At 46.0% G+C, this 27022-nt stretch overlaps 4 protein-coding genes across 6 annotated transcripts in view; 1 reads left to right on the top strand and 3 right to left on the bottom strand.

Annotated features, from left to right (window-relative positions):
- Positions 1 to 151: 151 nt before the first annotated feature.
- LOC118514529 (exocyst complex component 3) lies at positions 152 to 2599 on the bottom strand. Its single transcript, XM_036061510.1, has 2 exons — positions 1534 to 2599; positions 152 to 1462 (listed from the first exon to the last, which is right to left on the bottom strand). Exons 1-2 carry the CDS (start codon positions 2503 to 2505, stop codon positions 221 to 223), a joined length of 2214 nt encoding a protein of 737 aa, XP_035917403.1. The 5' UTR covers positions 2506 to 2599; the 3' UTR covers positions 152 to 220.
- A 300-nt stretch (positions 2600 to 2899) lies between these two features.
- LOC118514580 (glia maturation factor gamma) lies at positions 2900 to 4686 on the top strand. The gene is made up of 3 exons (XM_036061582.1): positions 2900 to 3108; positions 3200 to 3293; positions 3439 to 4686. The coding sequence occupies exons 1-3, from the start codon at positions 3106 to 3108 to the stop codon at positions 3756 to 3758; spliced, it is 417 nt and encodes a 138-aa protein (XP_035917475.1). The 5' UTR covers positions 2900 to 3105; the 3' UTR covers positions 3759 to 4686.
- On the bottom strand, positions 4680 to 9719 carry LOC118514521 (probable ATP-dependent DNA helicase HFM1). Its single transcript, XM_036061491.1, has 2 exons — positions 8083 to 9719; positions 4680 to 8018 (listed from the first exon to the last, which is right to left on the bottom strand). Exon 2 carries the CDS (start codon positions 7993 to 7995, stop codon positions 4708 to 4710), a length of 3288 nt encoding a protein of 1095 aa, XP_035917384.1. The 5' UTR covers positions 7996 to 8018; positions 8083 to 9719; the 3' UTR covers positions 4680 to 4707.
- Positions 9720 to 9832: 113 nt separating this feature from the next.
- The window catches only part of LOC118514517 (netrin receptor UNC5C-like), a 58569-nt gene continuing 41379 nt past the window's right edge, over positions 9833 to 27022 (bottom strand). For 2 of the 3 annotated variants that reach the window (XM_036061481.1, XM_036061483.1), the window contains 3 exons: positions 22991 to 23345; positions 16833 to 16939; positions 9833 to 16491 (listed from right to left, as the gene is read on the bottom strand). In XM_036061481.1, the coding sequence (XP_035917374.1) occupies positions 15092 to 16491; positions 16833 to 16939; positions 22991 to 23345 (1862 nt within the window). In that variant the 3' untranslated portion in view covers positions 9833 to 15091. The remainder of the gene's footprint in view (positions 16492 to 16832; positions 16940 to 22990; positions 23346 to 27022) is intronic. The other variant, XM_036061482.1, reaches the window with a different exon arrangement.

Genomic DNA, 27022 nt, shown 5'->3' with positions numbered 1-27022 from the left:
CTGCATTGACAGCTCACCTAATATGACAGTTTGCTGGTGGGTAATTTGTACGAAATGGGAATAGATGGGTAATTTTTTTAAATTACTTTAATAATTTAATTTAAATACAATTAATTTATAAAGTTTGCTCTTGCAATTTAATGCGCTGCCGTTCGTATAGTTCCATAATTGTTTATTTGCAATGCGAATATTGTATGTAGCCTAAATAAAGAGGTGCCGCTTACCACAGCTTATCAGAAAACACGATCTCCTTAAAGATTGCGTCCTGCTTATCGTGGCTGATGGTAGACTTTCTTGACACCAACGCATCCTGCACCTTTTCCTTGAGCTCGCTGCTCTTAAAATCATTGCGCAAGTAAAACAACCGAACAAGATGGTCCTCAGTGATCGAAGGATACGACGATAGTACGGAGTGCAGATCGAGCACCAGCATCTCCGCGTCACAGTTCAACAGCCCAGCCAGGTTCGAAATGACATCGATCGGCGAATCGCTTTTGGCAACGTTTGGTGCCACCTTTTCGAAAAACACCTTAATCTGCTTCGCTTCTTTTCCGATTTTCTTCGCCAGTACCTCGCACTCGGCCCGATTTTTGTTCAGCCGCTTCGAAAGCATTGCTTTGATGTAGCGTTTTGCAACCATTTTCTGTGCCTCGCCGATCACGTACTCAAAGTTGGCAGTGCGCAGATGGTTGTAGTCCTGGAAGTAGTCCTCAAGCGTAACGCAAATGGTGTCAACCGACACCGACGAGGTGGTCCACTTGGCAGTGAACAGTTCGTTAAAGTGTCCTTCCAGATCGAGAAACGCTTCTTCCAGCAGAACCAGCCCCGTCTCATCGCGCAGCGTTTGATAGGTCTTGACCAGCTTTTCAAACTCTTCGTAGTGTTGCGTTTTCGATTTCGGCCAGTACAGCTGTTTCAGTTGCTGCGCTATTTCAATCATTTGTTGGCAATTGTTCACGATGGTGATGATGTGCTGCGTAAAGAAGGGAGCCTGACTACGGTCGCGGAAATGTCGCTCCTTGTACTCGATTACCGCCGTCCGGTAGATGTGGCCATATTTGGTCATCTGTTGAATGCTTAGGATCAGTGCATTGAACGTTAGATCCGAGTGGGTCGTATTGGTGACCTGTAGATTTTGATCGATCATCTGATAAATGATCATGGGTGCGGACGTATGGTAGTACTGATCGGTCGTTTCCATCTCAACCCCATTGATCCAATCCGTTTTCTCGGTCTCGAGAGTTTTCGTCATCCATTCCTGATAGTTGCGCTCCATCGTTCGCAGGTAGGCCGTTTCCATTTCGTGCAAGCGTTGCTTACTAACCAGCGGACCAACGTCTGCCAAGTCGATCATGAGATCCGGATGTTGCATCAACTCTCGGCCGGGATATGTGTTCATGATCCAGGACAGTATCGTTACATATTCGTTCCCTTCCAGGCCTGTTTGTATCAGTTCTTCAAGCTGAAATAGAATGAAATTATTTATAAAGGGATTGGACTGATTTTTGGCACCAGGTTGGGCTTCTTACTTACATATTTCGACATCGCATTGTGATACATTTTGACATACTCGTTCAGGATGTTGTAGTGGGGTGGGAAGCAAGGCACGCAGAGCGATTTCACAACACGCAAATCTTCCAGCAGAAACTGTCTCGTCAGCTCGAGATCACGTACCAGCCACATCTTGTTATCAGATCGCTCCTCCAGCTTCGAGCCTTCGATACGCTGAACAACTGAATCGTTCAGCACGTCAAGTGCCTTCTGGCGCCAACGCTTCGGACGTCCAGGTGCAATGAAGCCCGTATTTTTCTGCTGCTGTAATGCAAACGCGTCGGCCTTCTCCTCGCGCTCTATAATGCGCAATGCGGTGACGATAACGGTCGGCTCTTTGCGTACCGTATTCAGCGTCCTTTGCAGCACCAACCGTATTTTCTTCTCCAGCGTCACCGATACCGTTTCCACCTTCTCGAAGTATCGCTTGAGAGTTATTTTATCGTGCGCGTTCTGTTTCGGTAGTTTGTGCAGCTCATAAAGCAGATCATCGCGAGAATTTTCCAAATCGGACAAACACTGATGGGCGTGCAGCAGCTTGTCTTCCTCGATCCACTGCATCGCCTTATCTACGCTTGATTGGACCGTGAAGATGTGCTTCAAGTTCTCCATCGCCGTCATGTACTGGGAATGTTTTGCATTTTCGTCCCGAACACTTTCCAGCGTATCGTACACGGTCGGCACATCGGTCAGCATGGCAAAAGCGTTCTTCATGCGGTCACCGATCTCCTGGATTTGGTCCAGCGCGGTTTGCAGTTTCTTCACCCCAATCTTCACATCGTCAGTTTGATTTTGCATGCACGTCTTGAGCTGTGCATCCATCGAGAGATTCTTGCGATAGATGCGTCGCCGGTACTGGTCCACTTTCTCCATCTGGTTTGAACGTTGGAACATGTTTTTCACTTCGTTTAGGGCCGCTTGTCGCGCCTCCTGATGGATTTGTTCAAGATCCATTTTTAACCAATTAGTTTCAATGAAACACGCAGAGGTTTCCCGAATCGATAGTACGCCCACGGTAATGTTTTTGTTGACAGGCAGATGACGTAAACAAGATGGAGCACGTTCGCGAACAACATGATTGGACTATGGGATGGCTATCGTATATTGGACATAAAACAGAAGTTGAAAACATAAATCTGTACAAATAATGATTGAATACGAGTTTGAATTTGTTATTATATCTGCAAATCAGATAAATTTGAATTGTGAAGCTCTTTAGACGTTTAAACACTTTTGTTTCATGTATAAATCGTTTATTTATCCCAAATGAACGTGTTCATTCCGATACCGTGATCCGCCAAGTACACAAACTGACGTAGTAAACGGAATGACAATCGAAGCACAAGAAGACAACAAAAACGCCAGCGTACCAAGCAAAACACAAACAAAGAATCAAGGCGAGGCGCTTTCAAACATCGCTCGTACGGTAACTGCTCGCACCGCAATTCCACGGTTAGTTTATTTGAATTTAACGAACGTACAATTATATATTTCGTTTGGATTGTGTGATATTTGGCACCGTTTGTTCTTCTGCTTCCAAACTCTACCGCAACGATGGTAAGTCGACGTTCCGCACCGATAACTTTCCCGTTTGCTACCCCATCGGGTTCAGATAATTGTTCCTAATCATCCGTTTCCGCTTGAACAGACCGAAGCGCAGATCTGTGATATTAGCCCCGAGGCAAAGGAGGAGATCAGCAAGTTTCGCTTTCGACGTAACGCAACCAACACGGCTTTGATTCGTAAGTATGAGTACCACGCGGTTACGGATGCGAGCCTTTTTTGCTGCTACTGTTATCGGCTACCCGTGCATGAATCATCGTCTCGACGTATCGATAACGGGTGAACATTTGGTACGGTAGATGACTAACATGGTGTATGTTTTAGTGAAAATCGATCGTGAAAAGCAACTGGTCACCGTGGATGAGCTGCTGGACGATGTAGCGATCGAGGAGCTGCAGGAACAGCTCCCGAGCCACCAGCCACGCTACATCATCTATAGCTACAAGATGGTCCACGATGACTCACGAATATCGTACCCGATGTGTTTCATTTTCTACACACCGCGCGACAGTCAGATGGAACTGTGCATGCTGTACGCCAAAACGCGTATGGCACTGCAGCGTGAGGCGGACTTGACGCGTTACTACGAAATTCGCGAGCTTGACGATATGACCGAAGACTGGTTAAGGGAAAAGCTTCGATAAAAAGGGCTGTATTGGTCCTTTTGCTTAAAAAAAACCCGTAAAACACATCACCACAAAGCCCTCGATGCAGATAAAGACACTTTAAAAAACGGCACCTAGCAATGATAACCCAATAGAGGGGCTATAGAAGGGGTTGCCAAAACACGAAAAAAGGAAAACGAAATGCCAGAAAAAAGTATAAGCAATAATCTAAAACGACGTAACGTAATCATTTCAAAATCCCCTCTAACTTCAGGCGCCCTGGCATGGAAATGTCCCCACGCAGGGCACACATACACAAACACTATTTTAGAGAGCTTATTGAACGTAGATTTAATACCTCGGAGAACATTTGTGTACGGACGAGAATTTTGATGTACCTAGCCCAAAAATAACGATATATCATCCACGGCGACAAGTGGAACCCAGGAAAGGACCACTACTAAATAGCTTTTGCTGAATTACACTAACTTCAGCTTCAGGAACATAAAGATAGATTTATCGTGCAACTGACGATATTACCGGGCGTGATAGAAGCTAATAGCTGTAATAACGTATTCGTAAACGTTTCGCTCTTTTCTGTTCTGTTTTCTCTTCTTATTTTTTTATAGAAGCAATGCGTATTCCTAGCGTAAGGAAGGGCCAATAGTGTGTTAAGCATATGTTTCAGTCCCACTTCCTGGCGAACCAATCGAGAAAGACAAGTACAACTAATATGCTGGTGATTTTTGTGTGCGAACTTTGCAACGATTTCGACATTTGTAGCGGTGGACAATTAGGATTTGACTTCCGCGTTTGTATCGCGTCCGATTAAAACAGACACAGTATACTAATATCCTATCGGTAAGGGGTTTGATTTCATAATGCTGGGTTTGTTTTAAGTCGGTATACTATCGTGTAACGTACCCAATAAATAGTTTTGATAGCATCAAGTTAGTTACTTAACTAAGCGAAATAGTAAATTACTAAATTAGTGCTCGTCATCGGAGCAAATCACATCACGGGCAGACCCTAGATCAAAGTTTTTCTTTTTTCGCTCCACTTTATCAGCTGTGGGAGGGTTGGTCGGCAGTGCGGGGATGATTGTACGATCGGCCACAAATAAGATATGCTTCTTGAAGCACTCCACAATATCGTCAACCGGGCTGCAGAGTGTGAAATTTAGCGAGCACTTTTCCGGCTGAAAGATGTACTGAATCTCATCCTGCCGGAATAACTCCACTGGCGTTGAGGATTTATCTGTCGTTTGGAGGCGGGTGGGATGCTGTCCAATAGTTGTGCTCACGGAAATGTTTAGCGGTGCAATAGCTTGCGGTTTGTTGGGAACTACACACGGAGCTGGTTTCAAAATGGAACGAAGAGGCTTCTCGGCCATGTCAGGAACTTCACATCGCTTACCGGTTGTTCTACTAACGTTCGTAACACTGGTGGTCGATTCGTTTCGTTTGGAAGTGTTCGTTGTATAACCGGACATGTTTAGGGTGGACTGTTTCAGTACCGGATGGAACGACGATTCATTAGCGTGGGAAACATTCAATCGCATGCGGGATAATTCTAGTGCCGAAGGCACCGCAAGCTTCTCGGTGCAAAATGTTTGGTTTGCCAGGTGTGTTTCGTTGGCGGAAGTGTTTGGAAAGAAGTGCGTTATAGCAGTTTGCCGATGTTTGATAATGGCCGGTGGCTCCACTAGCCATAACACATGCGAACAGTCCAGCCCTGTCCAGTTCTGGCAGATAAGGTAGGCGGATAGCGATTCGACAGAGCTGTCCTTTACCGTCAACGGCCATGTACAACCCATCACGGGTATGTTTTCCACGGTACAGTTGTCCAGATGCAGTAGGACGCGGTTAGCCGAATCACCTACCAAAATACTGAAGCTTACCGAAACTTCCGGATCGTAGTCCACGTTGCTCTGCCCGACAGTACATGTGAAAGTGGGCGGATCTGTTGCGTTCTTCTTCAGTTCGATTGTAAACTCAGGTAAACCTCCAACGAAGCTTAAGATATCGTTACCGAACGGTGGCTGCTTTTTCAGGATGCACTCAATTTCGCGAGGATCAGAATTGCGCAAGGCTTTGAACGTAACCTTGCCACGATCCGCCAAATGACGCGCGAGCTTTGGTCCGATTTGTCCGAGCTGCTTGGTGAGGAACGGGCTGTCCTCCCAGAGCTTTGTGTGGAAGCATTGCAACAATGTGGTCACGCTGACGAGCGCTCGCAAGCAGCCGGATTCGAATTGATCCCGGTTGGCGGTTAGCAGCCCGACCACGAAACGAGCGATTCGTGCTCCAAGGGTCACGATTTTGGCCGCTTCCTGATGCAAACCGTGATCGGGAATGGTTAGATTGCCGAATATCGCCTGCACCAAGCAGTAGACCTTCGCACCGGTCGTACTGATGCGTCGAGGCCAGCGGAACCGTACCCCAGTGGCCAGGTCGTCCCCTCCATCACAGAACGAAGTAGAGATCGTTGGCCCGTTAAGGGTGTTGAGAATCTTTTTCTCCCCTTGGCGACACTTGTACTCAGCGAATTCGTGGGCTCGTGTGATGAGGACAAGCATCTCGTCCAGCGTTTCCTTACCGTTCATATCCTGCTGAAGCAGTTTCATCGTTTGAAAGGATAGTTGATTGCGTGCCATCAATCGGCCGCAGACCGATGGAGCGATCGTATTGGACCGTTGCCTTACTATCAATTCGTTCGCTTCGAGCGATTCTATCGTATCGTTGCAAAGCTTTTCGATCTCCTCTTCGATAAGCCGCCCGCCGGACAGCTGATAGTGTGGTGGGTTCCGCCGGGCACGAATGTAGAAAAAGGTGGACCTTATCCATTCCATGACGGCCGGCTGGTCGTATATGATGCCGTGAGCTATCTCGGAGTTTAGTAGCTCCGGAAGCTTCTTCCGCAGCTGCGACTCGATCGGGATCGTTTCGGTAACAATCTTTCGATAACGTGCCAGATTCGCGTCCGTCGTCAGTATGACCGCTACACCAGCCTCGTTGTACTCGGCTCGTCCGGCACGGCCGATCATCTGCAGGATGTAGTTGTCGGTGTAATCCTTGCCCACGTGGTTAAACGTGGACTTGATAATCACCAGGTAAGCGGGCAGATTGACACCCATGCAGAGGGTGCTGGTACAGCAAAGGACAGCTATATGTCCGGCGCGGAAGTGGTTTTCGATCTGGTTACGATCGTTGTGCAGCAAACCGGCATGATGGTAAGCGACACCTTTCGTGACACACTCCTGCAAGCTTCTGTTTGCCAAATTGTCTGCCAGTTCGTTAAGCGTTGGTTCTACCGGAATGCTTCGCTTTAGGTTCGATCGGGCAAGAAATTTTGCGGTCGATTCTACGCTTTTACGTGACATACAAAAGACCAGGGTTGGTTTCTGGCGCGAATATTGATCAATGATCGCCGGCAGTTTGTAGTTGAGATTCATTTCGAACCTATACGGATTCGAAGCACTAGGAAAGTTTAGCACATGGCGCTCGATTTTCGTCGTCCGGTTAGTTTCATCGAACGAGAACGGAACCACGTTTCGGTCGTTTTTGAGCCACGCTGCAAAATCATCCACATTGGGGATACAGGCAGAAACGGCAATGAATCGAATAGATTCCGGTACGTCGCTAATGTTTGGTTGCTCTCTACGGAGCCTTGAATCGATGTACTTCATGCGGGACACTACCAGCTCCAGATTCGAACCCCGTTCGCTATCACTGATGATTTGAATTTCGTCAATCAAAAGCAACCGGATGGCACGTAGTACGGATCCCACATTCTGATCATCCCAGTGCCGCGTGAAAACTTCCCATTTTTCTGGTGTGCTTAAAATAAGCCGATGGCTATTGAGCTTGCCAACATCCTCGACCGCGTTATCGCCATCGAACTGAATGCAACTTATGCCGAGAGGAGCGAAGCGTACCTTCCAGTCTTGAAACTTTTCCGCACAGAGCGAACGTGTCGGCGCTAGGTACAGGATTCGGAACGCGCTGTCTCTTGCTTCCCGGGCAAGCTTAGTCATGGCAAGCTCAAGGATCACGGTCTTGCCTGAACCGGTGGGTGCGTTAACGACGATTGAATCGTCTGTTTGCATAACGGTTTTAGCGACTGCCAGCTGTATCTTATTGAAGGCTTTCAGCTTGGGGAATGCTTCTCGAATCGTCGGATCAAGATCGTTGACGGTGAAAGGTTCGTTTGGTTGTGGCGAACCTTGCGACTTCGCCAAAGCACACGGCTGTTGCGATAGAGCAAGTTCTGCCATATTGTATACGAACTTCGGATACACTGCAGATAAACAATGAAAAAGAAATTTGCTGTTACATGATAGAGCGACGGTTTTTTTACTTACCCGTTTGTGAGATAACGATTATAACCTAGTCACCCAAGCAGATTTTGTCGATAGCAAGATTGTCGTTGCTAAAAGCGTCCGATAGAGCGACAATAGCGTTATATATCGTCCTGTAGCCTGGTGCCGGCTTTACGTTGCTTAGCAACCGTTTGCCGGAGACTTGGTATGTGATGTTGTAGTGTGTAAAATCTACTCGTTACAGCACTAATGAAGGGCACCCAAACGAATAAATTGTTAAAACTGGTGAGTTCTGAACTACTTTTTATGCTTCCTTACTTTTATCAATATTCCTTTCCTGAGGTTAGCTAACCCGATGAGAATTTGGAAGATAACGGTTTTTTGAACTCGTTGAAAATAACTTACCGCAGTAGTATCGGCTACTCATCAACACAGTCAGCGCGCAACGTTCCGAAATCGGACAAATACAGTGCCTCAAACGGCAATCCGGACACATTGAAATCGAACAATTGCTGCACGTTAAGGACGATTTGCAATTATTTTTTTTCGATCTTGTATTTTTATTTGATGATTATTACAAGGATTAGTGAAACTATTATTTTTCAAAATATTTCACAAATTGCCTTTAATTTGTGGGTACATTGGGGAGATGTGATGGCGGCACCACTCCTCACAAGATAGGACCGGGGTTCAAATCCCAATAGCAAGTAACCATAGTAATCCAGAAATTACTTGCATATGTGGGTTAAGATGTCGATTAGGATAAGAAAAGAGAGAGAACCCAACCCATCAGAGCCAAATGCATGGAACAACGGACGAGTTAGGGATATCTCTAATTAATGCATTCAACCTGTTAAGAATTGATTTAATAGGGGTTTTGTTTATTAGAACAGAACAATAAAGAAAAAAACTTTTTCTGTAAAGAATTTCTGTGCCATTTGTTTCCATTTCCTTGGCCCAATATATATTTTTATGTAAACCATCTCTCCTAGAAAGATTCTTATTTTTTTTTGGGAAAATTGTTTACCTATGCTCACTGTCGAGCTTAATCGCCGTAATTTTTTTTGGCGAATAAATTGCCGGCGATAAGGTTGGGGCCGTCTTTCATTGCGAGTCAATGATTATAAAAAAATATTTTAATGTTATCTGCATAACGGGAAATCTCCTTTGTGTAGCTATCTTTTAAGAGCTATAGGACTTTCCTTAAAAATATCCCTAGAGATAATTCCCGTAGTTGTTGGGGCTCTGTCATTCTTTTAGTGTAATAAAGAATAGAATTGCCTTATTTATGAAAATTGACACCGAGTAACACATTACTGATGCTTCTAAATTAAATGAATTTCAAATAATGTTACTCTAAACACTCACATTTTAAAAAAAGTACAAGTATTTTTACAATTGAACTTTTTGTAAAAGAGAGCTATAAGTGAATATTTCAATTAAAAATTAAAAATAATTCATTTCAGTACAAATACTAATTTTCAAAACATTTGAATTATTTTTAATAAACAATAACGGAAAATTGATGGAAAGGTGTGCAAAAAGAATCACGATCGTCCTGGTCTAAGGGTAACAAATTTGTCCTCAATGTCGTGCAAGGTGTCTGAACTTTCGTATGAGGCACTGTATTTCTTTAACAGAGTATATATCACTATTATAAATAAAGGCGTACGTTCTAATTTGTTTGCAGTACAGGCCGAATCTCCGAAGAACATATTTACCTTAGCAATACTTACTTTTTTCAAAAATCTGTTTCGGAAGGGAAAGTAGCTCAAAACCACCATCACAAGAGTTACACGGTATAGTTTTCGATTATATTTTATAACAAATATATATATGTATATGCCTCTACGAGCCGGTATATTAAATGTATATGCATATCAATCGTTACGGTAGCACATTCCTATCGATTACACATACATAGCTATGGGAAACTACTTACACAAGAATTCGAGTATATCTACACACATATGGTGAAGCTGTCCCGTAGGACAACTGCTACCGGATTTACAAAACTCCCCAGCTGAACAACCCACACACACAGCGGTGGCGTTTCGTACACCACTTGTCGCAACACCACCCCGTTGAGTGCCTCCCTTTTGGCGTGTTGGGCGTCTGACCACGCGTTCCGGTTCACTACGCGGATGTCGATTTAATTATGCTCATCGTGTGTCCGGGTGCGTCATGTTCGTTACGCATCAACTGTTGGTACAGAACCGAAACATAGGCCCGAAACGTTTCCTATTTATTTGCACTATTTTATGCTGCTATTAGTCTGATGGACCGACCCGCATTTACGCACGAACGCAAGTGCGTATGTGTGTGTGTGTGTGTTTTTTCGGCTCTTAATCCTTTCTATTGGTCTGCTGCTCTATTGTCCTGCCCGGGTCCTGCCTAGTCGAGTGCAGCACCGGTAGTATTCCATTTGCTGAACTTCCTACACCTTCCAACCTATCCAGCCCAGCCTCCTGCCACGGCCCGGAACAGCAGTATTTAATGTGAAAATATTATCTTTCGATACTGTCATCGATTATGGAAAATCGCCCATAAATCAATTTCCATCAACCGCGACCTAGCCCAGAGGAGAAAACCCGGAGCGGGAGGTTTTCAGCTAATGGCTCATCGAAACCATCGAGGCTGAACGTATTCCTTCCGGTCAAAATGTCACCAATGTTGCCATTGTTCAAACTGTTCTCTAATAGAATACATTTTAGCTCAATCCAACGAATGCAAATGTATGTAGCTAAACACTTTTTCACTGCACTACGGGCCCGGTTTTTTGCGGCACATGAATAACTAATGAATAACAGCAGCGAGAGCAAAAAGACAAACGATACGGGACACTCGGAAACGCATCATCACCCTACTTTGCAACTTTTAAGCCACGGCAGTGTCCGCGTACACAATAGGTATTGTGAGTGGCGCAAACAAAAAAAAAAGGAAGCAAACTAAAAAGCGCATTTTAAATTGTATCCTTGCCGTGTAGGCAATGGCATTCCCGCCGACAACGCAGGACACCGATGGGATGCAGGACACAGCGACAAGGAATGTATGCATTCCGCAATTTATTGACAATTTATGCTCATATTTCTGTCCGGGACGCTTTGTTTTACTCATTGTTGCATGCATGTGCACACAATGCGGTTGCGGTACCGATGCGCGGTGCGGTTTTACAATTAATTTCGTTTCCAGCTGAGTTAATTGCCATCGGGTGCCTGCTGGGTGGCCGGAAGTGGAAGCACGGGCGATGCTGGGAGATGCTGGTTGATTTGTGTAGCACGTGTCCAAGAAGGGACCAGCCAACAGCCAGACCGGAAGAAGGGAGCGAAATATGATGTTTGAGCTGCAATACAATGCCACCACCGCTCTTGTGCATTGTCCTTGTGACGTTGCCTTGAATGTCGCTAAAGGACACGGAAGGATGCCGGGACAATCTAAGCGAACGGCGTTTGTTCGTTAGTACAGCACACACCGAGTGAGTGGATGTGATAGGAAAAGGAACAAAATACGTTGGTTTTTTTGTCAGTGGGAAACAAAAAGATTCCTCTTGGCACTTGAATTCTTGAAGCAATCAGCAGCATCCCTCTTCGAGGCGAAGCATCCCCACTTGTGCCCCTGTTGGGGCGTTTTACTCGGTTGCCTTGTCTTCTGGTACCATGATGAATCACATACGCACAGAAAAGGACGTTCCACTCATTAGCCTCTCGACTCGTTAGCATCAACTAATAGTAAGAACTTTCTAACATGTTACACATTGCGAGAGTACGTACAACTGTGAAATAAGCAATCATACAACACACGTGGGGAATTCATTCGTTGCTTTAAACGCTATTTCTACTTAAGAGCTAGAGCGGAACTGGGAAACATTCGAACGTCAGCAAGCAAGGGTCGTAATAGAAGCGAGAACATGTTAAACCTATCGTAAAAACTAGGAAAAGGCAATTTCGTTAAGTTCGATAAGGATTTCGTTTCCTGTAGCGTATGCATTACAAAAATAGACTAACTAACGACCGACAATAAAATGGATAACATTTAGCTTGAGCAGAGAATTACAGAATTCTTCAAAAAAAAATTGCCTGCCCTTTTCGGGCGACCCTTTAGAAGCTACCACAATAGATGCAGTGCTGGGTCAAGATATTTGGAGGCCCCGAGCGGAATGGCAGTTGTGGCCCCTGTAATTGTGATTTTAGAGGGAAACAACAGAACTTCCCTTACCGATGAGGCCCTCCTGAGTTTCGAGGCCCCGAGTGGTCGCTCCTTCCGCTCCTTGGTTGATCCGCCACTGAATAGATGGGCTAAATTGGCAAAGAAGAGGAACTGGTCCCGAACGATTCCAAACAAAATCCGACGAAACGCACCATTCGAAACCGTTTTAGGACAGTTCCGAAAGGTTCTGAAGGTTTCGACGGTTGAGGACGATTCCGAACGGTTCCATGTGGAGCCGACGATTCCATTTCTTCGTAATAGAAATCCGAGTTAAACAGGCCAGATTTGGAGTGGAACCGTAAGTGCATTCTAGTTAGTTGAGGCCTTAACTATGGATGCTCTAAAAATAAATGTTCATTTTGTTTTAAATCTGTGTGGCCCTTTATACTCTGCTCATATACCATAATGGTTATAGAATGATTTAAAAGGCCTTTCAACACACATTTTACAATCGTCGTTAGTCACTAAATCCGACTAACTGTCACATGGACGACTTTCTCCCTTTCATGGATAGAGAGTTTTGTTTGACCTTGTCTATCTTGTCCAGGATATTTTTACCGCTTAAAAGGATGCTCAGATCCCTTACCTTGCCATGTGGTTTATTCACCTGTGAGGAGAGGTTGTCGTTGGAGCGGTCCGGTGGCCGAGGCAGGGCCGTTGATCAAAAACCATCCGGGCCGCTTCTCCACACGGAAGACTGGGTAAAATCAAGTCAAGGAAAGCCAGAAATGGCAGGCCAAGATCACTCGACGTTGAAGAGCCAAGTAAAAAGAAGAAAACGCGAAGTTATTCGAAGTGGTCATAACAAGTCGTCAGGACGTACTTCACTATTTCCATCTTCATTACTAAAAAAAAACTCAGAATTCAACTCAAATCTTTGATTGTAATTCCTCAGCCATTTTGACCATAACTACATCGAACCATCGAATGAAAAGTATCGTTTAAATTAGTCCTTTTTTGTAAATGCATACGTCACATTTAAAGGTACAAACTAATGTTTTTAGAGCAGAGAATGCCTGAACCGAACCGGAGTAAGAAAAAACGAACAAAATATTTTAAACATTTTATCACGTTTCTGGTTCTCCCTTTATCCTCGGCTAATCGTTGTTACAGTTTGTTTCTCGTTGCTCGTCGTTTTTTTTTCCCCTAGACACTACATAGAGTATATGGTACAAGACGATGGATGGGTAAGGAATCAATTGTGCGCATATAATGCACGTACTAACCACGGGTAGCTAAATCCGATGTTGTATGTTAGAGAGAGAGAGAAACAAATTTACATAAAATCAGCTTTAACATAGTTTCGTTTCGTTCTACACTGGAACTTCTTTTTGAGACCGAGACAAACTCCGACGCTACTCGGTTGCTTAAAAATACACTACACATTACAGTACAATAGAAACAAACGCATTCAACACACATTCATTTTCGTGGAGAAGGACACTGGACGCAGGCTGCCTTCGACAGTTCGCAAAACATTATAATACATCTCGCCTCCGTATGGTAAGAACTTAAACCGATAGTATCTCACACAATCGCACATTGTGACGATCGGTCTCTCAGAACTCCTGCATAATGCGCGGTTCCATGCGTTCTCTTTTGGTATAGTTCCTTCTGGTCTAGCATTATTGGATGCGCAGAATGCCATTTCAACTGCGCGTAATTATCATGCGTGTACGCGCTTGCTCCTGTACACCAATTTGTTCAGTCTTATGTATTAACTCTATTGGTTTCCTTTCACTCTATGCTGTACCACGCGGTATAGTATGGTAGTATGGTCTACAGGTGTGGAGACACAGCAGGTCTACAGGTGTGGTAGTAGGAGACAGGTGTGCCTTTTGCAAGCGATGCCTTGAGAAATGCCGGTAATTTTTAAGAAAATGTCCCGTCTGATGACATGCTGGAGAGAGTTATAAAATCATCCTAGTAAAATCCACCATCGAGCTATGATATGATTCCGGATTGATTCCAGAGTGCTTGTGCACGACAATATTCTCTATCAAAACGGATCAATTTTCCTAGCCATTTCCTAGTGAACTTCTGTGACTGAGGGATACAGTCTGTTGTATGTCTGTTTGAGATTAATTGTATGTTTTTCGGTGCACGAGTAAAGCAACAGACACAGCTATGCTAGATTATACGGATTACAAAAAAAAAAAAACGAAAAAAGTAAAAGAAACAGCTTTGCGCGGTGGTCCAACTGTCTCTGCAGGTTAACCCCCGCTGCATTGGCCGCCCGTAGTATGTAACACATTCCCATTCGCAAAACTAACCTTTCAGCTAACCTCTCCGCCTCTGAACTTCACGATTCGAAAGGCATTTCCGAACGGACAGGACCCTCCTTCTGTGCTGGCCAGCGTCGTCTTGGTGGCTGCTGCAATGCCGTGCAATCACCGTGCATCGTAACATCGTGCAATTGCAATCAGTACAATGACGCCTCGCATCCGTACCGTGTCAGTAAATGACATCCGACAACCCGTGCAGAGCGAGAGCGACGGTCGGGGTTGGCTATCGTCCGCAGCAGCAGTGGTAGAGTTAATAAAAGATTGTCCGATAGGATTGTTCAGTTGGGGATGGGGTTGTAGAAGGAGCAAAGGGATAGGGTTGTTCGGGAGCGGTTCCAGGACAGACCGCCTGTCAGTCATTCGCAAAACGGCTGGTGCAACGCTGACAGACCGACCGACCGAGCGGTGTCCGTTTGGAGATAATGAATTATAAATATTTATAAAGAGTGACTTGACCTATATCGCAGCCATCGCTTGGTTATTCGTTAGTTCTGGTGTGGCTTCCGCGTAGTTCGGGGCAGCCACCGTAGCCATCGTAATGAGCATATGACGGTCGGAACCTACACCCAGGGCGCATGGTGGATCTGTTCGAGTATTGCGACCGCATCCGGTCGTTCCATCGTTCGACAGATCTCGATCAGTTGCTGCAGAGCGTTCAGCTCGCGATTGCGACACTCCCACAGGTCGAGGATCTGGTCGGTGGGTGAGGGCCGAGTGGCGAAGTACGTGAGGTACCGGTCAACGTTGAGGTGGGCCGCCAGCATGCGCCAATCGTTCCGTTTCTGGGTCGGTGGGTCGAGGCAACGGCACAGCTTCCGCTTGACGTCCTTCGATAGCCGGAAACGATCGGTAGCGAGCACGTTGGTGTGATCGCCCGATCCCGACCCGACGCTGCAAATGGTCATCGTTTCGAAGGAGCTGGATGAATGCTGACAGTGGCCCACCTTTGGCATCGGGACGAACGACGAGATGCTCATCGTGGCCGGCGCACCAACCGCGCTGAGACTCTCCAACGATCCGCAATCCTGCGTTGCCTGCACTTCGATCTTGAAGTCACACTTGTCGTGCTCCGTCCGACAGAGCGTAAAGCTGCAGTGCAGTGCGGTACAGTTGCTGTTCCACACGTGCGAGAACGGTATCGTCTGTCGTTCGCTGGTACTCTTCGTCCGCCAGCCCCCAACGCACTGCATGTCGATGATTAGCCCCTGGCCGACATCGGCAAAGTGTAACACCGTGCTGCGACCGAGCACTACACCGCCGATCTCTTGCTCGCAGTGTCGACACCGCTCCTCGGCCCCGGGGTTATCTTCCACGATGTAGATCCGCAAACTAACATCGGAAAACTCGGGAATGGTTGACGGACCGCACATAAAGAGCCGCAGCTTTTTGCAGGCGACCCGCTCCTGAATGTCGGTGGCCGATTCGCCCACCAGCACGTACTTGCCGAACGCTTCGGTCAGTACGTACGCGTACCGCTTATCGATCTGCACCAGCGCCGGTGTGTTGATCGTCTCCTCGCCGATGGTCACGACCTTGCTCCACGCGGTCACATTGTCCGGGGCGCTGTACAGCGAAAAGGCCCAGTTCGAAAGGTTCTCGGCACAGTGCGGCAGCTTCATGACGATCGGTTTATTTACTTTCGTATCGACCGGCCCACAGAACACTACCGGGCTGAGGTAGGTTGAGCGGGGCCCGGTCGGTACCGGCACGTGATGCTTGTCGTCGCGCACGATCGAGAGGACCACGTTGTGCCGCTGGTGCTTCGGAATGGCCCCTTCGGGGATTAGCAGCGCGGTCGAGTAGGTGTTAAGCTTGAGCAATGCTCCGGCCGGTGTGAGCGTCGCCTGCGTTACCTCGGTGCCCCGGAATGTTCCCGCCTCTTCCACCAGGGTCGTCGGCCGAATGGCGGGCGAGCTATGGTTGGGAATCATCGGTGCCTGATCGTAGGCGGAATCTGCTGCTAGTTCGGGATGGAAGGTGAGAGAAAGGCCCAGAAACAGAGCGGGACAAGAAAGCAGTAATTAGTATCACAACCTGTATCTGTCGCCGAGCGAGTGGCATTTGTGACAGGTTCACACACATTTCCAGTTACTGTGTTAGTACCGGTAGTAGAATCTTTCGCTACAACCCGCTGCTACACGACCGCGTCAATCAATCGGATGTCAAATTGAGACAAGCGTGGTCTGCGTTGGCAAATTGATCACGATCGATTTTGGGCCGTACGGAAGAGGGGTTCTGTGGCGTGCGAGACGCGAGACGATTCAATCGTTCACTGCCGGCGCCTAGCCTAGTGGTACTTACATGTGTTGGTCGATGTCTCGAGCGATTCCACACTGCACACGCGCTTCGAATAGGTGGACGAGGAGTATGATTCATTGATGCTGACTTTGTCCAACGGGTAGATGTAGCTGCGAAAGAAATGGAAAGCACGAAAAGGAGCGAGGCAATGAATGGGACTGCAGGAGTGCATAAAATCCATTTATGGTTTGACAGGTTCGGTAGACAACACCGACCGACCGACCCGACCCGACTGCACGATCCTGAACGTCGGGAGAGTTCCATAGTAGCGGGTGGGTTTGTGGTCAGAACGCTACGAGGATGGTGAGGTGGGCACGTGCACAAGAACTTTGTGCACGATCTGTGGCCGTTTGTGTGTGTGTGTGCCGCGGCCCTGCCAGCCAGACTGACCATAGCGGGGTGATGGGTCAATTTCGGGATGCCAGAGCACACTGGGTCCCCGGAACGGCGATGGATGGAGCCCATAAATTACATTCCACCGCGCGGCATTAGAACGCTGGTTGTCACAAAGCGGCACAAAAAAGACGAATGGAGTGGTCAATCCGTAGAACTGCGGCGATTTTTTTTCCATACGTATTTCACTTTCCAAGTGTGACCACAGGGACGCAACCCGAATGGTACACTGGAAGACTGATGTTAAACATGGCGGTAAACAAACGAGTTAATGGTAATGAGGTGTCAGTATAGTTGAATTATGTGACATAGATTAGTTCTTTCGTGCCCTCTACACGGTCCACGGACGGGTTGTGCGCGCGAGGTTGACTATTTGAGAGTGGTTCAAATGACACCAAATGGTCTCTCTGGGCAATCACGACCGGTAGAGGTGTTCGGTTTGGGTGTTGGATTTTGGAATTGGATTGATACAATCTGAACGAAAGCCCCCAAAAGAGACAGCGTACGAAAGAAAGGGATGAGGCCATTTGAAATGGGTTGGCCGTTGGATGCGGGAAGGGCCTGGGCATGTGCGTGTGTGGGTGGTTTGGGTAAAAAGCAAATTTGCATAAATCCAACTCGTGACCATCTAACGAGCTGACTCAACCGGTCCCGAACAAACGGGCTCGTTCCGCTGATTTCCTGATCCTCCCGGCCGGAGGAGGAATTCAGTTTCCGAGGTCAAATTACCGAAGAGTCGGAGTCTGAAATCGGACTCTACTGCGGTGTGCGCGCGCGCGTAACCGTGGGTGATTTACTAGGTTCCCTTTGCCATTCAACACAATTGACCGCAGGCCGGGGAAGGCGGGAACTGTCCACCGTCACCAGAGCGCCTGGAGATCGATGGGAACGCATCACACAAATATGGTATTTTTTCACATTAAAGACATGACACTTCGCTTCCCCCTTCTGCTTGTCTCTGCCGTCCGGCAATCAATAATTTTAATCGCCACTTTAAAGCGTGTTTCGCGTGTTAACGAGTCTCCATTTCGAAGCGCGGCCCGCGGACCAAAGTCGGACCGGAGCGGACTGCCGTTTTGGTCATTTCGCGAGAAATATGACCGCGTCGTAAAAGGATGAAATTAAGACACCCTGCCGGAGATAGCTGTCCGGTCGCGCGGTTGTTGGGCCCGCTGCGTTGGGCGGCATGGCCGCGACTCCGTTATTTCAGTCACGTCTCGCAGCGTCTACGCACACACGCTTTACGATCGGCGCTCGTTGGCGGGTGGTTACGCCATCGGAGCATAATGCGCCGCCGAACCAGTCCCAAACCTGCGGCGCGTAATTGCCGGGCGCGAAATTTATTGATTAATCACCGGCGACTTTTGGCCAGGCAAGCACGATATGTAGCAAGCATTCTTGGCTCAGGAATGGTACGAATTCGCACATCCTTCCCATATGTGGACATTGCACATTGTTTTTTTTTTTGGTCAAAGCTGGCACTGGATTCCAAATATTCACCGTTTTGACACCTCATTGATGGCGCATTAGCCGTGTTTGGTGATGCCATTATTGGGGAATTTAGGTGGACTGCTTCCCGCCTACAGACACTCGCTCGCAGCTGGATGGATTTAGAACGCACAAATCAGCCGAAAACCCGTCATAAAGGATGATCAAAAGGATGGGGCCACATGGGCCGAATGGCAATGGGTTTCCTTTCCCGGCGCACCAGAATTCATTAGCTGTGTACAGAGAGCGTGACAGAGGAGATAGGAAAAAAAAGCACGATCCCTCCTCCGCGCTTTATAAGTGGCGGGGCCCGGAATTTGACTTCCGCCGTAATCAAAACGAATGTCCACTTCTCTACGCCGGGAAGAAGGCGTGATTAAAATGAATGAGCCATAAAAGCCTACCGAGCACAAAACACAAGTGCCGCATGGTATGCTGCCTTATTACGGAGTCACGGCTGATGGGGACTTTTTGATGCCACATTGACCGTCATCTTGAACCCACCCGGTCGATGCGGCGGCGTTTATCTTCCCCTCCGGTTTGGCTGATGACGGATGGGTCTGATTACTCTATTAGTACGTGTGCGCGGAGACGGTCAACGGACAGCCAGACAGGCGAGCGAGGAGAGGAGGTCAACAAAGTGTGCTTTCCGTTTGATCGCAGGTTGCGTTGTAATTACACCAAAGTGAACGTTTTATCACCTTTCAGCCGGGCAGTGTACTGCCGTGGAGCTTGTTAGTGAGGGAAGACCAGTGCAGATGGTCCGTCTGCATCTTACAGACATTAGGTGTCCATCAAGACGATCTAGTCTCACGGCACCAGGGGCACCGGGACGATCCACACACTGCGAAGGCAGCAAAAGCGCATTGATCTTGTTTGCGCCGCGCGGTCGCTATCTCGCGACCTACGTCGATGTGAAGTTTTATGACCACCCGTGCTGAGCATATTGAGAGTGATAGACAACGTACGTACGTATACGAGCGCATACGAAGCAAAAGAACTGGGCAAGAGGCAACGCAAACGCATCCACGACGTAAGGGGTAGTATTCGCGCTCGCGTAATTGGATGTGGTTATTTACAGAAACATCAGTCATCTGTGTGGCGCAGTGTCTTCAGAGGTTGGCCGGGCGAAAGGGAACCGTGGTCGGTGGTGGTAGCGGTGTTATTTTATGCGGTTATTAGGTTTATAAATTTCCGCGAACGAGCAGAAGCAGAAGAAGAAGCGTTCGGGACTCGTTAAGGTTGGGCCGGTCGTTGATTTGCTTGGGCGGCATCGGGGTTCGGGGCGGTTGATAATAGAGCAGGAATAAGAAGTTGTAAGCTCAGCAGCAGAAAGGTTGCGAGTGCTCTTGCGGATGCACTTTCAAAACACCGCCACCACGACTTATATTGACGCTGGTGTTAGCGATGATGGAACATAATTTAATTTATTAGATGTTTATAGTTTGCCTTTTTTGTGGCTACCTCCAATGGGGGAACGCTCTGATCTACTTGGTCTTGGTAGGGGCTGGAACAAAGGGAAGCGTACGGAACGCTCAACAGTAACCGGTTGTAATTGAGATGTCACTTGCTTATGACTTTGCCTCGGCTGTGGCGAGCATGTGGCGCTCGACGGCACAGAGAGCGAGAGCTGTGTTCATGGTGTCTTTTACTGCCACCAATCAAACAGGGGCTAATATAGCACTAAAAGTCAAATCCACTCGTTGGCGGATATGATTCATTCAGAATTCAAATACGTCTTCAATTACGCCTGCACCGCCTTTTTCTTCGTAGTGATTAAACTATTAAACACTTGCTATTATTGCTCAGTAAGGACCGTTTAAGCGACTGAAACGGTGTCAAATGTTAAACTGTAAGTACACGGTGCAACGTCCGACGCAGCATCGTGCCTCTTGGTGGACTTGTCGTGGACTAGAAAAAAAAAACAAAAAACCAAATTTACTGCATTACTCCCTCCCTAACGGGGGTCCTAACCCTGCGCTCTATTAATCGAAAACGGCAATTAGATTTTACTTTCAGCTGACCCTCTTACACTTCTTGAAAGGCCGTGTTCGATGTGAAGGCCCCGATAGGGAAACCAATTTCCCCTCGATACACTCGCCGGCTTGGTTAGGGTTCGAGGGTACAATCGGTGGATTAATTTAAATTCAAAGCGCGCAAAGGCGACTCCTAAAGCCTACGACTCATTTATATCTGTCGGGGTTGAGTTTGGCTTCAACAGAAAGAAGCCTAGAGAAATCAAACATGCCAACGCGCGGGATACACGACGGTACAGACACGGGCACGGAATTTCGCACATTGGCCTATATCAGCCGGTGGCAATCCAACTGCACCGGGCGATTGTGTGTAGGGAGGGCTCACGGTGCCGGTGTGTATGTATCTAATTAAAGTATCTATTTATTCAAGTTAACATGCAATCCTTCGCTCGCGGCTCCTCTCGCGTGATCGTAAGCGAACGGGCGTAAGATTAAGACAAGCTCTATCCCAACTGGTAATTGCAAAATGGATCGAGTGTACGGTCGTTGAGTCGCCCGGTCAAAAGGGCACGCGGGCCGAACGGGATGGAGCAAGTGGGGGTGGAGGGGGGGGGGGGGATAAAAGCGAGCTAAAACAAGCTTGACCGTTACCGTAAGACGGTTAATTTGTTTTTATGTCTTGTTACTTTATTTCTGCGCTTTCTACGTCATCCAAGTAGTTGGCATCCGGGCGATGCAGTGAGTTGTGCGCTGCGTTTCGTCAGGTTATGCAGCTGCAAGTTGCACTAGCCGAGCGCACTACCATGCACTGCACCACCGGGCCGTCCGGGACAGATTAATGTACTAGCTCCAAATGACAAATGTCGCAATTACAACCGTAAATTATTATTAATTGAATCAGATCACCGCGCATTGAAGATTAGCGCGGGGACACAATATGAATGGGTGCGAGCGGTGCTGAAGGTGGAGGCTTATACCCTCGAGACATGGATTTCTCACGGTCCCGTCGGGACACGCGCGAATATCATATACACACACACAGGAAAAAACTTGGCCCGTTTGGCCTAGTTTGCTCGATTGTCAGGGAACGGTTATCGCTACTGTTTATTGTAGCGTTGTATCGGGAGATTCTGGGTTTGTTCGCGTCAGAACGCCATCGTCGTTGTGCCTTGAGCCGATGAATTACGACAGCGCTAGTAATTGAACGCCATTTATCAAACCACTAAACGCATTCACTAGTACAGGCATGCGAAGCAGTTGTGCAACGATCCGCAAAATCGCACGGGCTGCAGAATGCAATCAATTGAATAATAATGGACGCCGTTGGACGGCCGCCCTCTCGAGACACAAGCACGGTGGGACTGGGATGCTGCCGAGATCCTGTGTGAGCTAAAGGTAATTAAACAATTGTGCAGTGATCTGGCTCGATGGCGCCTTCCTGGTTTAAAGAGTATGGGATCAAAGGAACTCGCATGGCCCGGTGCATGTGACGTGCCATAACTCAAAACTATCCTTGAACGCGAATCTTGAACGGCCAAATGTGAAGGAAACGCGGTCCGCGCTCGTTTGCGTCACAGTGACAACAAGTGGCGTTCTGCATTCTGTTAGCGTGTCTGGCGTTTTAGAATTAATTTGCGTTTAGACTTTTTTTTCTATCCCACTTCCTTTGTAATCAGCGAGGAATGAAAAATCAAAGAAAGTGCAATAATTGAATTAATGGTAAAGCTTAGCAAAGTCAGCCCGTCGTATTGGAACGAGAAAGGAAATATATTAAACGCTGTGTGTAATTGAAGCAAGGCGCATATAAATTGATCTAAATTCCGTCAAACGACTTTTTCCCCCCGGGGGAGTAACGTGAATGACAAACGGTTCTTGCAAGCCAATGAGAAGATTTTGCTAAGGTTGTCCTCCTGTCCGCTTGTCGCTACCACGGAGACAGTGGCAAGAATCAGGGAAAAGGTCAACCCCGGGGTAATTAGTACGTATTTGTCGTGTCGAAAAAGAAAATGGAATCTCACGCTATTTAATTGATGGCAAGGACAGCATCGTTGGGCACGTAATTGAAACCGAGAGCTTGGGAAGATTCTTCCCCGCCTCCCCCACCTTCCTGCCTCACTCTTCCTTCCCCTCAGCCTCAATCTATTGGGGCCGTTTATTGTTGATTGTGGAAATTAATCACACGTCCTTTTGGCAAATTTCTCTCGCCCCCAGAACGGTCCGATTTTCGTTTTCCCGAAAAGATCGATCGAAGTGAAAGTGGGCAGCGGCCCCGGATGGAAAGCGAATGGGGCTAGCTTTACTTACTTATTGCATAAATGGGGCACGTCGTAATGGTGCTCGGAATTGGACCGTGGCAAAGGCAATGACGATTTGAGGCCCCCGATCGGAAGGGTTGGCGCTTGCTGCTGCGATTGGCTCGGGGGATGAAGCTGTCCGTGTCCGGCCGTGACTGCCGGCCCCAGCAGACTGCTACCGTGCTGGTGGTGCAGCGAAGACAGATGATGATGATGTAGGTGACCGGACAGATGGGACGGTGGCTGCTGCTGGTGGGACGCTGTCATCGGGTACTCGTAATTGATGGGGCCCGTGTTCTGCGTCAGATCCGGCTGGAAATGGGTCAGCTTTTTGCTCTCGTTGGCGAAATATTCGGTCGGCATTTCTGAGGACGAAACCCCGAGAAAAAAATACGGAGAAAAATGACTTTCGTTAAATCAAATGTGAGACTATTGGGTTTTATTGCTCGTGAAATAAAAGCCACAGATGTGGAGCGTTTTTTGCTTGAAGATAAGCTTCTAATGAAAGCTCATTTATAAGAAGGAGGGGTTGTTTTTTCTCTTCGGGAAGGACAAAAAAGGCGTAAAGTAGTAGGAAAACAATATAAAATGTATCAATAGATGCTAAGGATGGTTTTGCGTGTAATAGAACCACTTGAAAAGTTTATAATGCGTTCCGACAGCATCCGATCCCGATGCCACGCTCTTCAGCTCTCGGCATTAGCGCACCAACAGTGAATCGATCGTAGCTCTTCGCATACCATCTGCCGTTGATGTGGAATTTGAACGGGTGCGAATAGGTTAATTGCCCAAGCGCGAGATGAAAGCGAGCAGAAATTACCCAAATGGAGGCAATTTGGGGTGATTATTTCAAGCTCTTAATGATTCTGGGCGAAGTTTTGCTACAGCATCTGCGGCGCATTTTACTTTCTTAATGTGATTGTGGGTGATCAGAAGAAGTTTAAAGGAATTTCGAGGAAAAAAAGTACGAAAGGAAAGAACATCAAACTGAAACGGATGATTCTGGTTCAATGGTTCAATTTGTGTGAAAGTGATAAACATTTTACTTGTGGCAAATGTTTGTTAGTGCGACTGGCAATTTAATTTTGCAGCCTTTACATTGTTCAGTTTGCTATAAAACACTCATCATTTATAATAATGTAATGTATTTATCTTTTAAAATATCAATTTAAAATAAATCTGCTATTTAAAACGGTTACAAATAACGCATCTAAGATACGGAAAGCAAATAAACAATGAAGCTTCAACGTGTTGCTCTCCTCAACATTCAACTGAGATATGGTCACTATTGAGCTAGTGAAATCTGTTACCATTAATCGAACTCGTTCTTTCGTTTCAACCCATAGATTCTATAGAAAGATTAATAAAAACACCTTAAAGACTATGATTTGCAGATGTGTGTCAGGATTGTCGGACACAGAGCCACTTTGACATAGTTGAGATGTGAGTCATTTGACAACATTTACATAATTTTTTACACTACAAGAGCACTACTTATCGGTTTGCTTCCTAAGTGATAAGAAAGGTAAAATTAATAGGTATGTTTATGTCTTGCCCACTAGCGATTCTCTGCGCAACAGAAATTGTTTTTAAAGTTCACTTTCTTCGTGTAAATATAGGAACTGAGCTTATATCGATATCGATCAATCATTTCGAGTGGCGCATTGTTGTGACATCGAACATTTGTAAATCATATTTTACAAATGATAAGAAACGTGCGACCGGCTAAGCTGCTTGACTTGCAATAGGTTCAAACGTAGTAAGTCTAGTGCAAATCGAATCAGTTCTGGTAGATAGCAATTTATCATTCTTATCAGTTAGCTCAATAATGTGACAGGCTCCATATCTTATTTTATAGTACAAATAATTACTTTATTTGAAACATTAAAAAAAACTTCAAATTAGCTTTGAACACATTCAGCACGTAAAGAAAGGAAATGAAAAGTTCCTTCATTCAAGCTCGAAAACTCGACAAAATGGCCGGAGGGGTGCGATGGACATTTTGCTGAGGAACTCTTAATTAAGGCAAAACGGTACTAGTCGGTGCTCTGGCAAACAGTTTCATTTTTGTGGTTCTGTGGGATGATTCCGAGCGCATCATTAACCATCGCACGAACGACTCTACAGATGGGCTATCAGCAAGCTCATATCCTGTCCCCAAAGTTTTGTAATCGTCCTAGGACTTCATTAATGTTTTACTGAATGAGTAGAGACTGGTTTTTTGTTGTTATGTGTGTTCGTATCATTTTATCGCAAGCTCAGCTTCTGAAGCAGCACTCATTGTCGGTTTTCATCATCGGTTCATGGGACTACTGAAATGCGCTGTAGCCAGTAATTGTTTTTGAGATGATGGAGCATAATAATGTAAGTTTTATGGAAAGGGAAATGAACCACATTCCCGCCCGGTACTACAATGTCGGTACTGATTGAGTGAAATGCATTTGTGAAGTTCCAGTAACAATGCAAGAAAAATTTAAACGTGAGAAATCCAATGTATGTACAATTAGATAGTCTGGGTAAATTTAGCTTTGATTTGAGGCATCTTTAAAGTGATAGTATCATTAATTTCCTGTTGAGAGTATGGAATGTGATAAAGATCAAATTGTTCAGAAGTCAAATATTAAAGAACTGTTATAGCTGCAAAACCTGAATAGCTAAAAAAATATTCAAGTCAAAGTCTAGCTGAACATCTGTCTTGAGTGTGAAGCGCTTATCAGCAATCAGTTTCGCAAACTATGCTTTAAGTGGTCTTCTGTTTGTCCTTTAAAATGTTCAAATCAATTCAACTTGCCGAGATTTTGGACACATCGATCAAAAAGGATTAAAAGAAGATAAGCAGCAGCAACCAGCATATTAGCAGCTGCCGCCGCATCGAACGCAGTTTGATGAAAGTAAACTGTCTTGCTTGCATTTATATTTCCAAGTTTGGAAGAGAGTGAATGTTTGCGACATCGATATCTGCCCCAAACGTGTAAATACGTCGTAAATGTATCGTTGACAGATATCATTCACCGTGGTGTGGTGTCGTGTGATGTCAGAATCAAACAGTGACTTCCGCTGTCCGCCGTTGTTTGCGAAACATATTTTTCATCATAAATCATGTGCAGATGGAATTTCGAGCACTCCACGTCGGCAACGATTTTCGGCAACAACGCCTGAGGGAGCAAAATATTCAGTTACACAAAAAGAGTAGTAGTAGATTTTCCGATCCGGTTGTGTTGGTTGAAATGAAACTATCATTAATCATACGGCGCCAATGGGTTGTTTTAAATTTATTACTTTAAACAGTGCTTTAACATGCATTGAGCAAAACTTTCTTTTTCATTGTAATATACATTTTCTATCTGAATAGGAATTGCTATGAAACGTTTATTTGAGGAACAAGATTTAGGTTCAAGCCAGCTAAGAGTGATTTTGAAATATAACTTCACAATACTCCCCATTTTTTTCAATTTGGATGTACGATCTGTAATCCTCAATCAGAGGGTTTTGTAATCCGATTTTCGGACATTATTTTCCCTTGAGATGAGGTCTAAAAAACAGAGCTTAAAAATTATTAACTCTGAGGATGATGGCATTCGGGAAGGCTGGCGTCCATGCGACGAAGGGGATTTAATACGTTGTACGTTGACTTAACATTTTTGAACCCCTTGCTGTAGGATAATATATTTTCTGTTCAGAGTTAAATGTACAGATATAATACAGATACAGAGTATCCCGAAAACAGTTTGACGCTTTCCCAAATGGGGCCATTTAACAATTATTTGTGTCACAAACTAAAGGAATTTTTAGTTAAGCAATACAGGGTTTTTCAGTTGATAAGGCAATAGCATCAATTTTTATGGAAAGCTTCTTAGATGAAATGGAAAAAGCTAGTTGATATGGAAACGGCTTCAGAAGATAGGGAAATCAAATACCTTTTATTGTGATGTACTGAGATGATATTGTCATAGTAATCGTTGATATTGGACGCACTTGCTCGTACGCTGGGAGGTCGTGTGCAATATGAACGGCTACTAAGACAATACCATCTAAGGACATC

This window comes from Anopheles stephensi, chromosome 3, assembly GCF_013141755.1.
Source record: "Anopheles stephensi strain Indian chromosome 3, UCI_ANSTEP_V1.0, whole genome shotgun sequence".
Taxonomy (NCBI): Eukaryota; Metazoa; Arthropoda; class Insecta; order Diptera; family Culicidae; genus Anopheles; species Anopheles stephensi.
Note: the sequence above shows the minus strand (reverse complement) of the source record. Positions and strands in the feature narration are given on the sequence as shown.